The sequence below is a fragment of the Mytilus galloprovincialis genome, chromosome 1 (assembly GCF_965363235.1).
Source record: "Mytilus galloprovincialis chromosome 1, xbMytGall1.hap1.1, whole genome shotgun sequence".
NCBI lineage: Eukaryota > Metazoa > Mollusca > Bivalvia > Mytilida > Mytilidae > Mytilus > Mytilus galloprovincialis.
In genome coordinates, this window is record NC_134838.1 from 16149018 (window position 1) to 16170888 (window position 21871).

Sequence of the window (21871 nt, forward strand, 5' to 3'; positions counted from 1 at the left end):
AAGGGAATGATCATTTATGTGCCAAGAGACATATTACCTCACTCAATTGCATGCAGCAAAGCAGGTCCATCCTGGTATTGGTCTTTGAACTAGTTTGCTTGAGACACATTGCTTTTTTTTTGGTCTTTGAACTGGTTTGATCAGACACCTTGCAGGATTGGTTTTTAATGGTATTTTTTTTTATTTAGACTTTGAATTGGTTTGATCAGACACCTTGGAGGATTGGTTTTTAATGGTATTTTTTTTTATTTAGACTTTGAACTGGTTTGATCAGACACCTTGCAGGTATACTTTGTAATGATATTATTTATCTAGTCTTTGAACTAACAGACAAGATTATTATGTAATGTTAAACACTTTTTTTCCCTCTGTTGAGTAATGATATATTGAAGTGATTTGTTACACAATAAAGATTAATAGGATCATGAAGATTTATCTTAAATTTTCAAACTTCAAATTCATGTGATCCCTATTATTGTAATGTTTTAAAACTTCACTTTGATAAGCAGTCATAGATTAATTGATTGTATTTTAACACAATTGTAAAGGGCTGATGCTATCTTCTTTTATTTAAAAGTCTCCAAAAAAGCTTTCTAGAAAAAAAAGACTAGTAGAGCAACAGAGTTTTAGATTCATGGGTTCAATTCTTTAACTTGCCAACAGTTTTATGTATTGAAGCTTTATGTTACCATGTAACCTTCAAGATGAGTTGCGACAATATAACATGCCTATAGCACCAGCCTTTAAAACTAAAACATATGGAATGATGTATGATGTACTATATTTCTATAAATAAAACTGGAAATGTAGTTATTTGTCATTGAAAGAGTTTAATTTTAAGGTAAATCTCAATTTGGACATGATTGTTTTCTTCATTTACCATGATCTTTAGTATGGTATTGTCACCTTAATTGAAATGATGGCCCTGTAATACCTGTTCTTATGTTTTCTTGTGCTTGATAAATCAAATAGTGTACACATTGACAATGAGACACCAACTGCACTATACTAGTAAATCAAAAACACTGAACACTGGCGGATCTAGAAAGTGGGGGCCCACTAACTGCCAGAGAGGGGGCCCGCTCCAGTCATGCTTCAGTGATTCCCTATATAAGCAACCATATTTTTTCCCAATTAAGGGGGGGGGGGGCTGGGCCCCCTGTGCCCCCCCTAAATCTGCCTCTGAAAAACACTTGCTTTTAATTAAAGGGACAAAAAAGTATGTGGTCAATATCTAGGCTTTACAGATTAAATCCACTAATTATGCCACCTATTTAATTTTTAATATTGGAACAGACTTTCCACTCCAGTTTGTTAGGGTAGCTTAGTTCACACATATTGAATTCCATGTGATTTGTGGTTGGGAACATTTCCAAATTACTACATATTATATAATTTCTGGTTAAATGGTTAATGTTTCCAGTGTTTAAACCCTTTTGCACCAAAGTTTAATTTTAAACAAATTTAAAATAGGACATACTTATAGTGTGCTGTTGATCTTTACACAAGTACACAAAATTACTTATATCTTTACACAAGTACACAAAATTACTTATATCTTTACACAAGTACACAAAATTACTTATATCTTTACACAAGTACATAAAATTACTTATATCAGTCTAGCCCTTTCTGGATGGTTTCATAGTTCATTCTTATAGTGTGCTGTTGCTCTCCAGTGACATGGTTGATGAATGTTTTGGAGGAGTTGTTGTTGAATTGAGCTACACACATTTTGACCTCACAATATTCTTGGTGAGCCTCATGTGGTTTATCATTTGTTGTCATCTGTCATGAGTATTATTGTTTAATGTTAATGGCTAAAAGCAGACAATTGTTTTTCTATTATAAGTTACATGGTTCGCTACTGACCCCCTACAGATCCATATTACGAATAACCGTATTACGAATTTATCACACGCTGGGCTTTTCTGTTGCGTTTTGTTGAAAAATAAACAATGAAACACAACATGAGATGACGTCACCATTAACACGTCATGAACCCCCTATGAAATTTACTAACCCCCTATGGTCTCATAGGGGGTCACCACATGACAGCATTAAATAATTCACAACGTGATAATTTACCAGCGGTTCGATAATGTTTTATAGTTTCACATTTTGTTTTCAAAGGCATGCCTGTTGTAAGCTGTGGGTTTTGCTCATAATTGAAGGATATGTGGGGACTTTTTTTGTTTATATCCTTGTTATTTTGTCTTTTTGTGGATAATTATCTGACAAACCACATGTTCTTATTTTTAAACGAGTTCACTTAAAATAGCAAATTTTAAATATCAGTTGGAAACTGTAACCAAAAGTAACCTCAAAGATGATAATTAGAATTTCTTTATCATTGTTTGCAAAAGTAATCTTCAAGTTTTCACTGTGATCATGGTTTTAACATGACCCATTCCTTAGTATATATTATGTACTTGTAACATACTTTGAAATTTATTCGATTACACTTACATAGTTGTTTACATGGTGAATTTAAGCTTTAGATTAATAAGCAACTGGGTTCTTATGAATCTTAGTACAGGAAACCTAAAATCTAAACGACAAGTATGAAAATTTATAATAAATTGGAACATATTTAAAGATAATACCTGAGGAAATTCATATCTAATTTATTGGGTGGGTTGGAAATGGGAAAGAAATGGAGTTCAAAACATATTTCTTAATAAAAAAAAAGATACCCTTAAACTCTCAATTATTTCAAACAAGGTGTACAAACTGGTAGTTTTAGAATCTTATAAATTAGCATTTTTTTCATTTGAAAGAACAGTTGAAAACCTTTATTTAATCTTCACATAGATAATATGTTTGAATGGGTCTTGAAGATCATTGCAAATTACAAATTTCTATTCAATATATTTGATCGATATAGTTATTTTAAGATATTTTATGTTCCCTGTTGGCATAAATTAAAATTTTTAATATCTTCTATTTCATCACATAATCACCTGCAGTGAGATAAGTTTATCGATGTTACTCGTCCGTGCTGTGTTCCATTTAAAAATGTTTTGGATCTTTTTATAAAAAAAGATTAATAGGATTTTATAAGGAAGATCTAAATAAATATCTATTTATTTACATACTTTGTCATGTAAAATGATACTTACATGGCATTATTGTAGAATTTTATTATTTAATAATTTACATATGATAACCTGAAATATTGAAGAATCTAGAATATGAATTTCTGTGTCAATACACAGAAAAGTAAAAATACCTTTCAAAAGTTGACACCTTACAGGATTTGCAAAGATCTTAGATGGTTCATTTGACATTTTTTCCTGTGGACAATTATTATTTACTGGTTCAAACAAAATCTACTGGACAACTTTTTAAAATTATAAAACTTTCAAATTCAAATTTTTTTTCTTCAACAAAATCTTATTTTATTGAATTAACAAGTACTGGTATTGAAGTGGTTTTAACCTTCTAACCTGTGTGCTTTGCAAACACTTAAGAGAAATTTCAGATATAATTTACTTAAATCAAGTCCTCTGTTTTACTTAGAAACTATACATAAAAAAAAGGATAATACCAAAAATAGACAGTACCAATCACTGGCCCTGGGCTCCTTTAAAAAAATATGTACAATATACAAACAAGGACAAACAACACATGGTCCAGAATACCTGACATGGTACAGGTATGTAAAGTGATGGGGATTAATTTGCAAACAAACCTGCCCTGCTGCCTCTCTAGACCATCATTTCATAAAAGTAAAACACAATAAAAAAGAAACCTGAACGTTGCAGCTACCAATAGAATGACTACTAATCTGAAATACAAAATAAAGGAGGGACATAATTTGGAAAGCAGGTTCTTAATGTGCTGGCCATTAAAGAAAGCTTAATAAGGCAGTCAGTTTCTGTTTGAATAATGCTCCTGAAAAAAACAAGAATAAAAAACAACACTCCTATTAAGTTTAATGAAGTCTCATCATAAAAAATTAATAGACAACAGGGTTTGTGTAAATAAGAATCAAAACTATGAAATTATGGAAAATTATATGTTCTAACTGATCTTCCCTATAATGACAGAAAATGAATATGTAATTTGACATAATTTGACCAATGGTAATATTGTCACCCTAACACATCAGTAAAAGTCTTCACCATAAACCTTCTGAGACAACGAAAAGTCATAATTAATCATTAGATGAAAAGATATTTGTAGAAATATTTGAGAATGATTGGTAAACTAATTTGAATGACAGTTAAAATGTCAGGTAGCTTCTTTCTATAAAACAGAAGATAGTTTTAGAGATATTATTTCCAATTTGTCTTTTGAAACAGAAAATAAGATTTAATTATTGATAAATGTAAATTATTCAAAAAAAGTCTTTTGCAAAGTCATTTTCAGTCTGAAGGGAAAATATTAAAAAAATATTATCACAGAGTTCTGTGTACTTTATTTTTTTCTTTTGTCTTTGATGAAGTTGTAATATGACAATAATTACTTTTCTCATATGACTCCCTATTACTGGTTATCGGTGCAGCAGCTGCAATAAGATTAATAGACCACAATTTGCTGTACACAATTGCAAAACATAGCAATCAGGACAGATCCTGTCATAACTGCAGTACCCATAGCTAGTAATAGGGTTAATACAACTTTCATCTATAAAGATGTAACATTTTTTAATGAAGAAATTAAGATTTTTGGAACACTTGAAATAGTTTGAACAACCTTTAGCCTTATAGTTCTAATACATACATTGTTGAATAACTTCCCATTATGCAAACTAAAAATCAGTTGATCAAATTCAGTGGTCAAATTCAAATTATATCACATCTTTTTCATAGATTCTTATTTAACTTGGTTGTTTACTACACATTGAAACATAGATTGTGTATAGAATAAAATGGAAATGTCTTGTCTTTTTCAGCCTGGTTATAGTGGAAAACCTAAAATATTACAGCAAGGATCATTTACAAAAGCAGCACCTTCTAAAGAGCACAAACATTTCAGGCTTGTCAGTGATTCAATTGGAAATAACTACAGTCCACAGGCTCGTAACTTGACTACATCTTACATCTATGATACAACCAGATTTTGTAAGTAGATAAAGAATTGAAAATATCACAGAAAAATCTTTAGAATAGATATAAGAAGATGTGGTATGACAGCCTTTGAGACAACTCTCCATCCAAGTCACAATTCGTAAAGGTAAACCATTACAGGTCAAAGTATGGTCTTGAACATGCAGCCTTGGCTCACACCAAACAGAAAGCTATAAATTACCCCAAAATTTACTAGTGTAAAACCATTCAAACAGGATATATATAATCTATATAAAAAAAAGCTTGTTTATGCTCCATCTGCAATAGGATTTCAGTCCTAGGTATATTTACCTGCTATAGACGGGAAGTAACTATAGAAACTAATGCACCAAAACCTTTTGCATTGTTTTAAGTGGTATGACGGTTATACTCATTCAAAAGTTGGTTTTGTTGTGGTTGAAGTTTATTTGATCAAATTAGTTATATGAAAAAAATACTTTTTTGCTCTTCAACTTCGTACTTTATTTTGGCCTTTTAAACTTTTTTGGATTCAAGCGTCACTGATGAGTCTTTTGTAGATGAAACACACTTCTGGGGTATATACTAAATTTAGTCCTGGTATCTATGATGAGTTTATTTAATGGATATTATTGTTCCATTGTACCAAATTCAGAGTCTTTTTTTAATGTAGTCAGAAGTCCTTAAACAATTATACAAGTTATGACTGGTAACAAGTGCTTACAAATTCTGGATTCTGCTTTGCTGAACATGAGATGCAATAAACTTTAATGCTTCTTTTAAGTTTGTAAAAAGTACCATAAATTATCAAATACGTTTATATAACTTTTTCATTTAAATTAGGCCATGTAATAAATCTGTAAAATTTAATGTTATTTGACCCATCCAATATTTTGCTATAAAGCCTATACATTTGGTTATTACCTTCTTTTTATGTGTCCAATTCAGACTATAACTTATTTACATGTGCAGAAAATATATTTATAACCACTTAAAAACTTGTTAACTTTAGATCAAATGTTTCGTATAACACATTTTACCATAAGCATAAAATATAATTATTGATACAGAGTTAAGATTTTGTTAGTCAGTAGAGCAGTGTCAACTTAATGTCCTCATTATTGATATATGATGTAAATATAAATATTTGTATATCATAAACAGGCTTATATCCACTGAATTGTGGTAGTTAATAAAGGTCTTTATACAAGCACTGTACCCCACAAATAGGTATGGACAATTTTATAAGCTGTTGAGTCGCCCATCAATAACGCTATTATCCAAAGTTTAAAAGGACAGTTCAAACTGATAATGTGTTTATCTGTATTCGGTTTATTGGCAATCAATTTAAAATATAGATTTGATATACTAACATTCAATAAAGGGTAAATGTTATATGGATAGGTTGCCACAGAAGACTTTTAATTATGTAAATTATAAGTTTTTCATGAGAAATTTATTTTGACCCCCCACTAAGGTCGAATTGTCCCTCAGATCCTGGTCTCAGGGTCATGTGAGCAAAACTTGTCTTAAACTGTTACATTAACTTCAATGATAAAATTGAGAATGGAAATGGGGAATGTGCCAAAGAGACAACAACCCGACCATAGAGCAGACAACAGCAGAAGGTCACCAACAGGTCTTCAATGCAAAGAGAAACTATTTAAAAAGTATTAAGTACACAAGATGACCTTATGAATGAATGAAGTGAATTGATTATAAGTTGATTATTAAGGAAATAAAAGGTAAAATGAAATTATGGGGTGAGAATTTGCATCTTTTTGTATGCCACTCACATATCTTGTAATTGATTTGATATTGATGACCGAAAAGAATAAAGCAGTTTCAACAATTTTCTGTGGGATAGTTCTTTTAATGTCAATTACACTGCATCATCTAATTTGGCTTGAGTTGGACTAAGATTGAAATCGGCTTTTAGTATGTTTTCTGCTTTAGTTTGGTTGAAAAATTGATACATTCCCCATTTCCATTCTCAATTTTATTGAGGAAAATTTAGTACCTTGTTAGTTTGTAAGATTTATCAACTCCTTCTATAGTTTTCAACCTGACATTTATACATTTCATATTTCCATATATCTAAATATTCAGAACTGACCATTCTCCATTATTTAAGAAACAATCTGCATAACCTAACCATTTGAGTCAATATAATGTCATAAACATGGTGAAATTGACATATTCATCCTAAAATTGACATTTACATATTAATTTTTCTTGAAGCTAAATTAAATTAGATGTCAGTTAAAGTCTTACCAAGAAAGATATTATCCCCACACAAAAATGTGTATACATGTATAAGAAGTCTTACAGTTAAAGATCTTTTTGGACAGGACCATTGCTCATATCTAAAACAGAATTCAAAATAAATTTTTTCCCTATATTATGATATTTCTATAGAAGTTTTTTTTGCAGTTTTTCTTTAATTTAAGTTTAGATGTTAAAAATAAATATGTGGCCGTCCTCTGTTATCAACATATTCCCCATTTCCATTCTCAATTTTATTACTGGTATGTACATTTCAATAAAATTAAAAACAAAATAATTAACCCTTTCTCAAGGCTTGGGCACATTTGAGGGGTCTTATTTTTTGAAGATTTATAATTTTTTGAATCCAAGAGGCCACAAAGCTGCCTTATCATACCTTTCCTTTTTTGAAGGACATATTTCCTTTTTGGAGGACAGGTTAGATCAATGAGTTGTTAATGGCTACATTAAAAACCTGGACTCTATTTTTCTTCTAGATTTTAAAAACTTATTGTATGCAAACACTAAATACAATATATAAGTTTAAATAAATGTTTTGATCTGTTTGTCTATACTGCACTTGAAAGTGATATCACCAGGAGGCCTTAGAATTATATTTAATTTGATGTTTATAATTATTAGTATTAAAAAATTCATAAAGTTTTTTTGTGTTTAAGGGTTCATTGTAATTCAAGTATATATCATATTAATGCCATTTAAAAAAAGAATAATGATTTTTTTTATATATATATATAAAGTTTTAGGTGTATTGTGTAAGGCTTTTTAAATCAAGTGAAGTTTATTGTGACGATACTCATATTAATATTTATAAGTCCTGGCAATTTTATGGTAGTTAATATTACATAAGCAGTTAGATATTAAATGTATTTTGATATTGTTTGAGAATATAAATTGAAGTTTTAAATGAAAGAGCTTTTTTATAAAAAAAAATGGGGGTGGTAAAATTTTTAATAAAACCTACTCAAGATCCTGATTTATTATACTGATGAAAATTATTTTGCATATGACATTTAAATTTTGTTCTAAACTTGAAATTAACACTATTATAATTCATTTGATGTGGACTTGAATGATTTAAGATTGATGTAATAGCAGATTCTACTGTTTTGGTATCATCCAAAGAATAAACTCTGAATTTCCATATCATAACATCAGTATGATTTAATTATTTTAAATGAAAATTGAAGTTTTCTCAATGTTTCTTTCTAATATATCTTTTCCTATTTTTTGTTAACCTAAATCACCCGACTCCTCCAAGATGATTTAATTTTAACCTTAGTCATCTTTTCATGAGGGAAGTGTGTGTGTACTCGTTTGCTTTCTCATTAACATTTACCCCACATCTTTTATTTCATTCATACTTCTAGGGTTTGATAAATACAGCTTTAGAGTTTATAGTTTACAATATGTCTTAACTTTCACTGTTATGCTCTACAGTAAGAACAAATATTTAAATGTATTAACAAATTAATGTCAATGTTTACCGTTATTTCGAGGGTTCCAAGTAAATAACTAAGTTCAACATTCAAAACAAAACTTGACCATTAGTAGTTATTTATCTAAATAATTTAACTTTAAAGTCAGAAAACATTAATTTCATATTTAAGTAGTGACATTTTATGATCATTTTCTTTGGAATTGACCCAAGGCGAATGTCATTGCTTATGGAAGAGGAAGTCTTCTTGTTCTATGTTTTAGTTTTGGTTTGAGATTATGTTTGTTTTCTTCTTGTCTGTGACCCAGGCAGTTCAAGGCCAGTTCAGAGGCCATTATTAAATCAAAATTTTAATACACAAAAATTGTAAATTAATTAAAATTGAGTCTTTAAACATGTAGATGGTCACTGTCGTTGGCAACATCAGATTGTCTTATACATACTCAATGAGACCTAGAATAGGCAAACCACTGGATAACACAACAAGTCACATCACAGTCTCCAACCTCCAAAAAAAAAGATGCACAAAGACAAACTGCAACAAGCAGCACATGGTCCAGATTGCTTAACCCTTTCCTCCATAATGACGCCTTTTGACGCCACCCCCTTTACTCCATAATGACGCCTTTTGACGCCTGTGTAGTACCTCAGTTGAAACGCTTTGACTCTAGAATGTCTGCATCAGACTTTAAAAAAATTGTATCCAATATGAAAAGGAGATTCATGAGAATATCTGACTTCAAATTCATTGATGAAATATTCGTTTCTACAATGCATTAACACTTTAAACCTTACGATTTTTTTTACTGAAAAAAATCCTATGCAAATCGAGTATGTAATAAAATAATTCCAATGGAGGAAAGGGTTAATTAACTTAATATAGGAATAAAAATGCTGTCGGTCTACGTTTGTAGGAAAGAGCAAACAACAATGAAAAATGTGAATGTGCTGATGTCTAACTTCAGACTCTAAGATAATACATGTCCATCAATTAATTATTACAAAACTTTGATGGAAAGGTCACAACAGATATGAATACTAATACTTGTGGGACATTTTTGTTGCCTGATATTCGTGTATAGCTCAAAGACAGGAACCGGTACAGAAATAAATACTGTGTCACATTAATTAAGCTTATGGGCAAATGTGACAGTGAGTTCCCTTATAAAATATGTGACCTTTGAATTGTAGAGACATTCATAAAACTTGTCCAGTACTGGATTACTGTAAAGATCAAAGTTTCTTTTTCAGCTCACCTGGTCTAAAAGGCGTAGAACATGGAGTGATCTGAAGTAGTAAAATTAGTTTACCCATTTTTCTAATTTCAGCTTTCACAACAGAAGAAAACTATTTTTTAAGCCCAAGACCTCCAAGACCAAACAGTCCAGATGATCCAAGACTCAGACAGTCACTTCCTGTTCCCAGAAGGAAAAGGTATTTGTTCAATAATGTTTTGGACTTTATTATCCATGCATACTTATACCACTTATATTTTCTTAGGATTGAATGTCAGAAGGGTCATAAGTTGTCATTGTAGACATTTTACAAGTATCACTTCAAATGTTGGGTGGCCATGGTGTCCTCTTTTTTTTAAATCCTGGAGCCACACCAGTGTATAACTATATATAGCTACATTTGTAACAATTAAAATGTTGATGTACTGACATTAAAACAAAGACTAATTACTAGATACAGGAGACTTGAGACTAAGAAATTTTATATTGGTTATATGTAGTATGAATACAAACGTATTTACAATTTTGGTCTTTAGCTGTATTTTGCCTCCGAATGACCTTATATCACCTCCGAATAACCTTTTGACGTCAAGCAACAATCACTTTTTAGTTGTGACGTCAAATGTTTTGAATTATGATGTCAAAGTTTACAGGAACCTGTGTGATTTTATGTAATGGCGGACAAATTTGCATACAAGTGTAAATACGTCTATTACTGGAGTATACAATCACCATCTATCTTCTGTTTCATTACTCATTATAGAAAATTGTCAGCATTTGCATAAACAAAATTTGAAAAGTATATTTCATCAGAACTTTACATCCAAGAATATGCAATGTTTTGTAAAATAATAACTTGTATGAACTTTATATTTTAAGCCTCCATGAGTTTCTGTTAAGTAGAGATGACAAAGTTGGAGGTCCAGTAGAAAGGTTTGGTCTATCACCAAGGGTAACACAGAGACAACAGAACGGTGCCACTAACGGACATACCAGACTTCCACCAATCAACTCCTCCGGAATACAAAGTGATTATGACAGTAGCAGTTATTTAAACGGTATGCTCAATACTTATGTAATTTGTCAGGTTTAAAACCATTGAGGTACATGTTATAAAATAGAATGTACTGACTAATGACAGACACACAGCCCAAAAAAACTTATTGCCCATGTACTATCATAAACATGCCTACTTAAAGTTATCATGGATTGGGAAGTTTCTTCATTGAAAAATATACACAAAAACTTTAATTGCATAGAATTCTTTTACAAGTTTTGCTGTTGATGCTTTTAACCATAACAACTTGAAGTGGCGTGACTACATTTGTCATTATTTCCCTTCATATTGGTGATCTGAAATGTCTTTTTACAAATTATTAAGATTTTATACTTTTTACATGACAATATAAGTAAGTGTTATATTATAATGATGGGTTTGTTGTTATTGGCTGTAGTGAGTGGTGTCATTCTTTTCATGATTTATGCTATTTTAATGTTATGTTTCTTGACACATATAAAGTTTTAGTCTGATCTGGAGTCCTGATATAAGCAAAAAAGGACAAAAAGACATAAACTTTTTTTTTACACATATTAATTGTCATCTTCTGATTTTGGTTGTTTTTTTTCTTTTTTTATATTTAAATATGATAATTTTTTATGTTATGCCAAAATAAGATTGTCTTCTGAAAAAAAAAGATTGCAAGAATTACTGAAGTATGTTGTAAAAGAATTTTTCTTGGCCATAAATTCCATTATTTCCACTAGAATTTATTCAATGACTAAATATTTTTGGAACATGGGTATTAAATGTATTTTGAGAGATTATGGCAGTCAAATTAACATTTCTAAATTGTTTAAGAAAAATAAATGGATTCTTAAGTATTTTTTTATCTGTTTTCTATAGATGTATTTACATTTTAAATGTTTGTTGGTCAAAGTCATTAAATGTCATACATTTCTATTGGTAAATTACCCTACATTTTGTATATGTCATAAGCATAATTTAGCAATAATCATTTAATATTTGTACTTCTCCAATTAAATTTACATCGTTATTCTGGAATATCTACTCAATATATTTACAACTAAACAGCTGAAAATCCTACATTGATTTTTTTTCATACAATGTTTGAATATTTTAACAATGATGTCAATAAAAGTATTTATTTTTTTCTTTTTCTGATTAAAATCATATCAAAAAGATATAAAATTGAACTTATTTACAGGTAATGAGAGCCTTGTTTACCTATGGCTAAGTTTAGAAATATAAATTGAATTTTTTCAACACAATAAAGGAATGACTATGAAGTTATAAGTACATGTATTTGTTGGTGATATTGACTTCTCTTATAACTAAGGATTAAGTACAATTACCCTTTTGTTGGTAATTTTTCACAGGGTAACAATTAAATTAAAAAGTTTGTAGAAAGTGTGTAGCTCAAATGTAAATACACGTATTTACTTTTAGGAATGCATCAGAGTTAAAAAGATTATATCTGAATACATATGAATAACTCATAATCATCTTAATAAAAGTCACTACTACAGATGAATTACACGTTACAGATGATTTTATTGCTAATCATCCTTTTTTTTTCTGTTTTTTTTTATGAATCCTGTTGCTTCAGCATTTTTAATTTTTGAAAAAAGCCAAATTAATCATATCAATTTGGATTATATTTGATTGGCATTTTTTATGCCCAATTTATGGGCATTATGTTTTCTGGTCTGTGCGTCCATTCTTCTGTCCATTTGTTTGTCCATTTGTTCATTCGTCTGTCTGTCCATCCATTCGTCTGTCTGCCCTGCTTCAGGATAATGTTTTTGGTCGAGGTTGTTTTTGATGAAGTTGAAGCCCAATCAACTTGAAACTTAGTACACATGATCTTTCTAATTTTAATGCCAAATTAGAGTTTTTACCCCATTTTCACAGTCCACTGAACACAGAAAATGATAGTGCGGATTGGGCATCCATGTACTATGGACACATTCTTGTTTAGACACGTTTTTTATGCTGTTCCTCTGTATGTTATAAATTCATAACTGTATCTTCTTTTTTTTTTGTTATCTGTAGAATTTGATGATGATTTCAGATTTTTGATAGCCTCTGTCTGTTTAATTTACTCACAGCTTTTAAGACTCAGGGTGATTTGTAGTTTGGCACATGGAAGAGACAGCGATTGTTGGAACTAAATGTTGACCTTTAGACAGCATTTTTGTTGTTGGGTTGCTGTCTTATTGACCTATAATCCACATTTACATTAATATATATGTAATAATAGGTATTCTTTGGGTGTCAAAGACCTAATTGCATGGTAGATTATGAATATCGGCTAACAAGATAAGGAGATATGGTATATGATTGCCAATAAGACAACTAAACACCAGAGACTAAAGGATGTGGATGTATGCAATTATAGGTCATCATATAGGGCCTTCAATGATGAGCAAAAACCATCATGTAAAGTAACTTAATTATAAAAGGCATTGACATGACAAAATGTTGAGCAAAACAAGCCAGAAAACCAACAGCCTGTTGTTATATATATAACAGACAGCAACCCCAAAGACAAACACTGGATCAAGCCCACTTCTTTGAAAACGACTGTTAACAATATTGTTTGTGGTTTTTGTGAGTTTAGGTTAAACACTTATTTCAAATTTCAACAAAGTAGAAACTATCTATTCCCCTGTAGCAGACTTTGGCAAAAAATTGAATGCCAGTATTCATGAAAATAAAATGTATCCTCAATGTCGAAAATTGGTATCCACGAACAATAAAAATGATTGAATCGTCAGTCGTCTACGATATGAATAAGGTGTTGTTAAGGGATCATTTGTTTTAAAAGTCTGTTTGCATAGGTGTCATAAACATAAACACTTTTAACTAATTGACAAAAGGTTAAGAAATTCAACATATATGTTAAATTTATTTTGATAAATATCTGTCATACTACCGGCTTGTAAGTCTTTTTATTGCCTGATTGTGTGATGTTACTAGGATGATTACAACAGGTGCTCTTAATTATCTCATACAATTTCTAGTCCTGAGTAACATATATATCTTCTCAAGTGTACAACATGAATTCTGTTTGTTTTTAGTCTTTTGTTTAATGCAATTGTACTTTTAGAAAGTTCCTGATATTTAGTGTCATCATGTTAAAGCTAAATAAGGTGGGTCCATGTTGCTATGCATAAAACTGTAAAGTTTTCCTTATTTTTTTAAAAAGTAATTTATGATATAGAAAATTAAACAAAAAATACATATGATATTACAATAAAATAAATATTTACTCAAAATATTTCTTGTATTTCAATATTTATTTCACTTAATAAAGTTAAATTAAAAAATGAATATTATGTCATGCACGGTAAGCACTTATACCTATCTGACAAACACTTTAGAATATTATAAATATTCAAGGAAGATTGAAGAGAAAAATATTTCTAGTTTTAACTTTCCACTGAGAATAACATTAAATTGATGACAATAATTAAATGTTAGGCTACATATGATGAAAATATTGTCTATACTTGAAAAAACAAATTGTTATGTCAATTCTTTCTATAAATTTTATAACTAAATTTGAAATAAAATTGAGAATGGTAATGGGGAATATGCCAAAAAGACAACAGCTTGACCAAAGAGCTGATAACAGCCACAAATGGGGTTTCAGCGCAGCAAGATAATCCTGCAAATATTTTTAAAGTCATAACATGTTTAACCCCGCCACATTATTTATGTATGTGCCTGTCCCAAGTCAGGAGCCTGTAATTCAGTGGTTGTAGTTTGTTTATGTGTTAAATATTTGTTTTTCGTTCATTTTTTTACATAAATAAGGCCGTTAGTTTTCTCATTAGAATTGTTTTACATTGTCTTATCTGGGCCTTTTATAGCTGACTATGCGGTATGGGCTTTGCTCATTGTTGAAGGCTGTACGGTGACCTATAGTTGTTAATGTCTGTGTCATTTTGGTTTTTTGTGGATAGTTGTCTCATTTGGCAATCATACCACATCTTCGTTTTTATATAAGTATATTTTCAACTGAAAGTATAAATGTTGGAAACTGGGAGTCAACAATCCAAGATTCATTAGAGTGTATTGATTGAATTGGTAACGACTTACTACGATTGTAAGCTGTTCATTAGAGTGTATTGATTGAATTGGTAATGACTTACTACCATTGTAAGCTACAAACTGTACTTCTAATACTTCTATGTTAACTTTATTTTCTTGGGTGGGTGTGGGACCTCCAAGTCATTAGTGTCAAGACAAACTCTACTTCTAATACCTCTATGTTAACTTTCTTGGGTGGGTATGGGACCTCCAAGTCATTAGTGGCAACAGGAAGACACATTCATAGGGTAAAAATATGTCTCAAGCTAATCTGCATTTCATTAATATGAATCAGAATCACATTAAAGTTATATAAATTGCTTCAAAAATAGTCATTAACACTTTATTTGTTGGAACTTATTTATTTTTACATTTGGGGTATTTTTAGAAATGTTGAGTAATAGCTTTTGAATTATTTCATTTCAGCTTGAAATAATCATTAGTAAACAAATATCATATTCGTGTGAAAATAGTAATTTTCCTTCTCAAGATTACCAAGTAAATAATTTAAATGGTAGTAATATACCTAGAACATGTAATTATGTGCAATTTCTGTCAAAATCTATCAGGAATAGGTGATTGGTAATATACTTACAGGTAATATAGTGTTTGATCTATAGGTGTAATACCACCATTGATTTTCCCTATTAGTATTGTAAAATTGCACTTTTCAAAGAATTGTGCAGAATTTATTTTTGTTTCAAATAAAAAAAATACTTAGCATGAGTAAGGTTTTATCCTGTCCAGTACTATGGAAAAAATTTCACGCAATGTTTCATTGCATATAAGAAAATAACCATAATACTTGGGAAGTTAACCATTCAAATTTCTGCCATATTTTAACCTGTGTACAAGGTTTAGTAATCATGAAACCTCAAGCTTCCAAAATATAATATAGAAACACCAAACAAAAATAAATGGTGCTTTGAAACACTCAAGATATATGTCTATGACACTGATTTTTTTGACTCCTTTGAAATGTAGGAAATTTCAACTGTCAAATTCAAGGATTATTTTTTTCTAATCTTTTTTGTATGCAACCAGATGTGACTTACTATGATTTGGTGTAATTACACATATACGAATGAAATGATATACTAAAAGAAAACATGTACATGTAATAGAAGATTATTGATAGGTCAAGCTAAAAACCAACCATAGAAGATCCTCATTGTTCTAGTTCGGGGTAGAATATAAAAAAGTTGGACATGCATTCAACTAGTTTATGGATAAATATGCAGGTTCATTATTTAGCTTAAAAATGCCAAAGGAAAGTATGATAAAGGTCAATGAAAAGATTGGAATAAATAATATCCTCAATACATATTTATATTACATATTAAACTGGAATGCATCCAAAATAAACTGTGAGGCATTAAACATGAAAGTACCGATTGTCTTTTTAAATTTCACACAATAAATGAATTATATTTGGTGGTATTAGGCTAAATGGATTTAATGAACTTTAAAATATTTGTACAGATTTAGGTGATTGACTATAACAGTATTATATGGGATTACTTGTTAATTCAGAGACAAGTTCATCAAAGTATTAACACATTAAATGTATTAAAATAACACTTGAACAAAGTAGCAAGTAGTTGAAGCGAAACAAAATATACTTTATTTATACATGTATAATGAAATCAAAATCTGATTGTAGATAACCAACTCACATGAGCAAGTAAGACACTTTTGAGGATTTATACCTTTACTCCCAGAAAAAAACCCAATTAATATAAGGTGCCATTGAAGGGTAACCTATCCTGTTTTACATGTCAGTGATATCAGGTGCTATAGAATTGTAGCCATATCCTACTTCACATGTCAGTGATATCAGGTGCTATAGAATTGTAGCCATATCCTATTTCACATGTCAGTGATATCAGGTGCTATAGAATTGTAGCCATATCCTACTTCACATGTCAGTGATATCAGGTGCTATAGAATTGTAGCCATATCCTACTTCACATGTCAGTGATATCAGGTGCTATAGAATTGTAGCCATATCCTACTTCACATGTCAGTGATATCAGGTGTTATAGAATTGTAGCCATATCCTACTTCACATGTCAGTGATATCAGGTGCTATAGAATTGTAACCATATCCTACTTCACATGTCAGTGATATCAGGTGCTATAGAATTGTAGCCATATCCTACTTCACATGTCAGTGATATCAGGTGCTATAGAATTGTAGCCATATCCTACTTCACATGTCAGTGATATCAGGTGCTATAGAATTGTAGCCATATCCTACTTCACATGTCAGAGATATCAGGTGCTATAGAATTGTAGCCATATCCTACTTCACATGTCAGTGATATCAGGTGCTATAGAATTGTAGCCATATCCTACTTCACATGTCAGTGATATCAGGTGCTATTGAATTGTAGCCATATCCTACTTCACATGTCAGTGATATGAGGTGCTATAGAATTGTAGCCATATCCTACTTCACATGTCAGTGATATCAGGTGCTATAGAATTGTAGCCATATCCTACTTCACATGTCAGTGATATCAGGTGCTATAGAATTGTAGCCATATCCTACTTCACATGTCAGTGATATCAGGTGCTATAGAATTGTAGCCATATCCTACTTATCATTTTGATGATATTAGGTACTCTTTAAATGTATCCAAATCTGTGTGGTATTATATGCACTTGTAGTAAGACCATCTCCTTTATACCTTTTTACCTTTATATCTTTATACCTTTATACATTTATCTTCAGGTCATTAAAAAAGCCAATGGCTTCAACTGACCCGTCATCTTGGAATGTTGTCCTGTTTCACATATCAGTGATATTAGATGCTCTGCTGTTATCTGCTCTATGGTCGGGTTGTTGTCTCTTTGACACATTCCCCATTACCATTCTCAATTTTATCTTGTAGTACATGTATAACCAACTTCTGCTTCACAAGTCAGTGATATTAAGTGTTCTGGATGGGATACCATATCTTAACATCAGGTTCTCTTGAAGATTTTGACAGTATCCTGCTTTTGGGGCTTCACAGAACTATCAATTACAGTACTCAAATATATTTTTTATTTCAGGTATCAGTAATGGGGACTACTCTATTGGACATAATGGGTATGATGACTTGGCCAAATCAGCTGTGTACAGTCATGTTAGTAGTGCGGACAGTGGTAAACCACCTTCAGCTTTCTATATACCAGACATGGACACCATCTCAGAGAGACCTTCAGAGCATGGTAAATATTGTTCTTAGAAGGGAAAATTTTGCACATCCAATGCACTGATCTGGCTATCAACACTATGGTTTGAGTGAAAACTATCTGCAGTAATTCTCAAAATGACAAATAGCATTTAATGCAGAACTCCTTGGTTAATTTCCTGAACAAAAATTTTCCATCGGTGCCAACTAAACTTATATCTTGGATCAGCACCTGCAAAAAAAAGAAAAGATTTTCCTATTAGAACATTTTATAGTCTTAATTAGAGATTATAACTTACTATATTGTACAATTAACCAGTGTTGGAATTTTTTTTACGCCCCATTTATGGGCATTATGTTTTCTGGTCTGTGTGTCCTTTTCATCTGTCCATTCGACCCGCTTCAGGTTAAAGTTTTTGTTAAAGTTTTTAGTCGAGGTAGTTTTTGATGAAGTTGAAGTCCAATCAACTTGAAACTTAGTATACATGTTCCTTATGATATGATCTTTCTAATTTTATTTTAGAGTTTTTACCCCATTTTCACAGTCCACTGAACATATATAGAAAATGATAATACAGATGGGGCATCCCTGTACTTGGGACACATTCTTGTTTATAATATCATAATTTTGATTTTTACAGGTGACCATGAAGAAAAGAAGGAGGAGCAACCAGAAGAAAATGAAGAAGAGACAGTTGACACGAAGAATGATTTCTATGATTTACATGATGACTACAGCAAAGATATACTGAATGTAGAGTTTCCACCATTCTACTTCTCAACACATGGCCTTTCTAGACCACCTACTCCTAATGAGGAGGATAGACAAAGGTAGAACATTTGCATATTTTAGTAACCTTGTGACATAAAACCATATAATTTAAGGATCATGTTATATACTGTGGATTTGGTAGTGATTTCTTGATGATTGTTTGTTTTTACCTTAATTTCAAATATCTTATAGTTCCAGACAATTTTTAAAGTATCTTGACATTAAAACAAAACAATTTTAGACAGTTTATTGTCATATGTACGGAATAAGGCAGAATAAAGAAGACAGGTGTTTACTCATTATGTACAAATGCCAAGGCTGTAGTATCTGATAAAAATGATGAAAAAAGTAGAAATGAGAATGGAAATACGAAATATGCCAAAGAAACAACATCTGACTAAACTGAAGATAACAACCTAAAGCCAATAATGGGTCTTCAACTGAGAGAGAAAACTCTGCACTGGAGGTGCTCCTCAGCTGGCCCCTATAAGTTAACATGTATACTATGGACAAAAATGGATGTCATATTAAACTCCAAAACAAATAAATGAACCAAAATTAAAAAACATACATTTTCCATTCTCAATTTTAAGAACAACAAAGGCCAAAAGATATTCTGATAATCACAACCAAAAGCAATATATACAAAAACAAAGAAATCTGTCTTTTTTTTGTTTGAATGAAAAAAAAATGTTTTACCTATTTTTATCTTTATGATGTTCAATGTAATTTTAGGTACTACCAACTGATAGACGACTCCATAGACAATGATATGGTTTCTCTATTGGAGAGAGAAACATTAGAAGGCATTTTCAAATTTGTTCCTCAATCATTGCGGAGAGAGAATCCTGAGGCTTCTAGAGACTTTATAATTGTAAGTTGTATAACAAAGTAAAGAAATGATACTTTTATAGTAGCACAATGCCCCTTAAATTTTTCTAGACAATGAAAAGTGCTTCTCCTTGAAACAAAAAATATATATATAGTTAATTTCTACCAGAGAATAAATTTAAAAGAATGCAGTTTATCAATTAGAATAATTTGATTTGAGCTCTGACTTGATATCTTAATTTACTGGTAGATTATTTACTGAAATATATCACATTATAATAAAGTGAAACTGTCTCATGGCTTGATAATATGCCTCATGCTTTAATAACCTGTAATATATTTGTAAACCATAAGTAAAATGAAATACATATTGTCTAACTCCTTTGTTATTCTTAACTTGTTCAAAAATATTAGCCAAAGTTAGCATGACTTATCTCCCTTTTGAAGTTTTTATTCAATTTTCTACATGGCCTCTGACAAGAGAAAGAAAGCCACTTTATTTTAGTTTTTTTTCTGGCCCTTTATGCTTATATTTGATCTATTCCTACAATTTAATTAAATTTTGTCTGTTTGAGATAATGAGAGTTCACTGAATATACAAGTGTTCAAAAACTGTTGCCAATAATCATGACCCTTTACATATGAATTGTGTTTATAATAGGAAATGAAAAATGATAGAAAATATGCAATAAAGAAAGGAATGCTGGACTACATTCTACAGGATGAAGATGAACAAGAGAGGTTGGGTGTTCCTGTTCCATGTAAGGTATGTCAACATAAATCATACATTTTGAATATTTGGTCACGTAATTTATTGCTGTTACTTGGTATATGTTGTTTATAAAGTTAACATTCTAAAATTTCACTAGAACTAGATTGAAGTAACTATTGACAGATTATTCTTTCTTGTAAAACAAGCTTGAAAAATTGGGCAAGTTTTCCATTGTGATAAAAAAAGAGGGTTGGTAAAATCACTGCTTCAGTTAGTAGTGAAACAGATATAGGACAGACGGACATTCTGAACATGAGTAGCACTTAGTTGGTCTATGTATAGAATTTAATTATATGCATGGTTCTTTCAGAAATTTGATATTGAACAGAAATGTTGGATCTTATTGGAAAATAAGAAGAAAAATATTATTTATAATTACCATTCATGCCAATACCAATAACCTGAATAATCCTTAAGGCGTTCATGTTACATGACATATTCTATTGTATTTTTAGAAGTCAAATTCAGCAGGAAGACATAGATACCCTTGGCATAACATGGTGAATGAGATGAGAGAGTTTATGACGACAGACGTATATATCACACATCCTGTCATGTACACCATACTGTACGACTTTGAAACAAAGTATGTATGGGTAAATAAGACTAGGGGAATATATTTTTGAAATAGAAACCCAACAAACCAACAAAAACAACAATAGAAAAGTCATCATGAATGTCTGTCCACATTTCAAAGAAGGGTTCAGGCATGTTTAATTATTAACCCAATTACAAATTTTGTGTTAGAAAAACTGAAAAAAAAACATTGTAAATACATCAGAGCATGCAAACTTTTTAAAACAAATAAATATCATCCTTGTCTCGTGGATTTTTGTGCTGTTAAGATTGCATTGCCATTGTGACATTAGAATTGCAAATGTTTAAGTCTGCATATTACAATTCCATATGACGTACGAAAAACAACTGATCTGACTAGATATACATTAATTAAAAATGAATTCTTTGTTTCAGATATGGTGACTTTAGATTAATAAATATTCCGGATTTGAGAAAGAAAATGCCTGTTACCATGGAGGTATTTTATAAACATGTGAAGACATCAAGTGAGCATGGTGCTATGAGGTTAGAGGAGGAGTGGCTAAGGGAATGCTGTGATACCATAGATACTCTCAGAGATTCCATTGAAGAATGGATGCCACAAGACAATCAGGTCAGATGTCATTTTGTGTGGATAAAAGTTCATATTAG

General features: G+C 30.9%; 1 protein-coding gene across 3 annotated transcripts in view; it reads left to right on the forward strand.

Annotated features, from left to right (window-relative positions):
* The window catches only part of LOC143067222 (dynein axonemal heavy chain 3-like), a 133847-nt gene that overhangs the window by 17969 nt on the left and 94007 nt on the right, over positions 1 to 21871 (forward strand). For all 3 annotated transcript variants that reach the window (XM_076240331.1, XM_076240337.1, XM_076240342.1), the window contains exons 3-11: positions 4901 to 5069; positions 10083 to 10188; positions 10869 to 11047; positions 18166 to 18324; positions 18929 to 19118; positions 19795 to 19933; positions 20552 to 20656; positions 21118 to 21248; positions 21635 to 21833. In XM_076240331.1, coding sequence (XP_076096446.1) covers positions 4901 to 5069; positions 10083 to 10188; positions 10869 to 11047; positions 18166 to 18324; positions 18929 to 19118; positions 19795 to 19933; positions 20552 to 20656; positions 21118 to 21248; positions 21635 to 21833 — 1377 coding nt within the window. The remainder of the gene's footprint in view (positions 1 to 4900; positions 5070 to 10082; positions 10189 to 10868; positions 11048 to 18165; positions 18325 to 18928; positions 19119 to 19794; positions 19934 to 20551; positions 20657 to 21117; positions 21249 to 21634; positions 21834 to 21871) is intronic.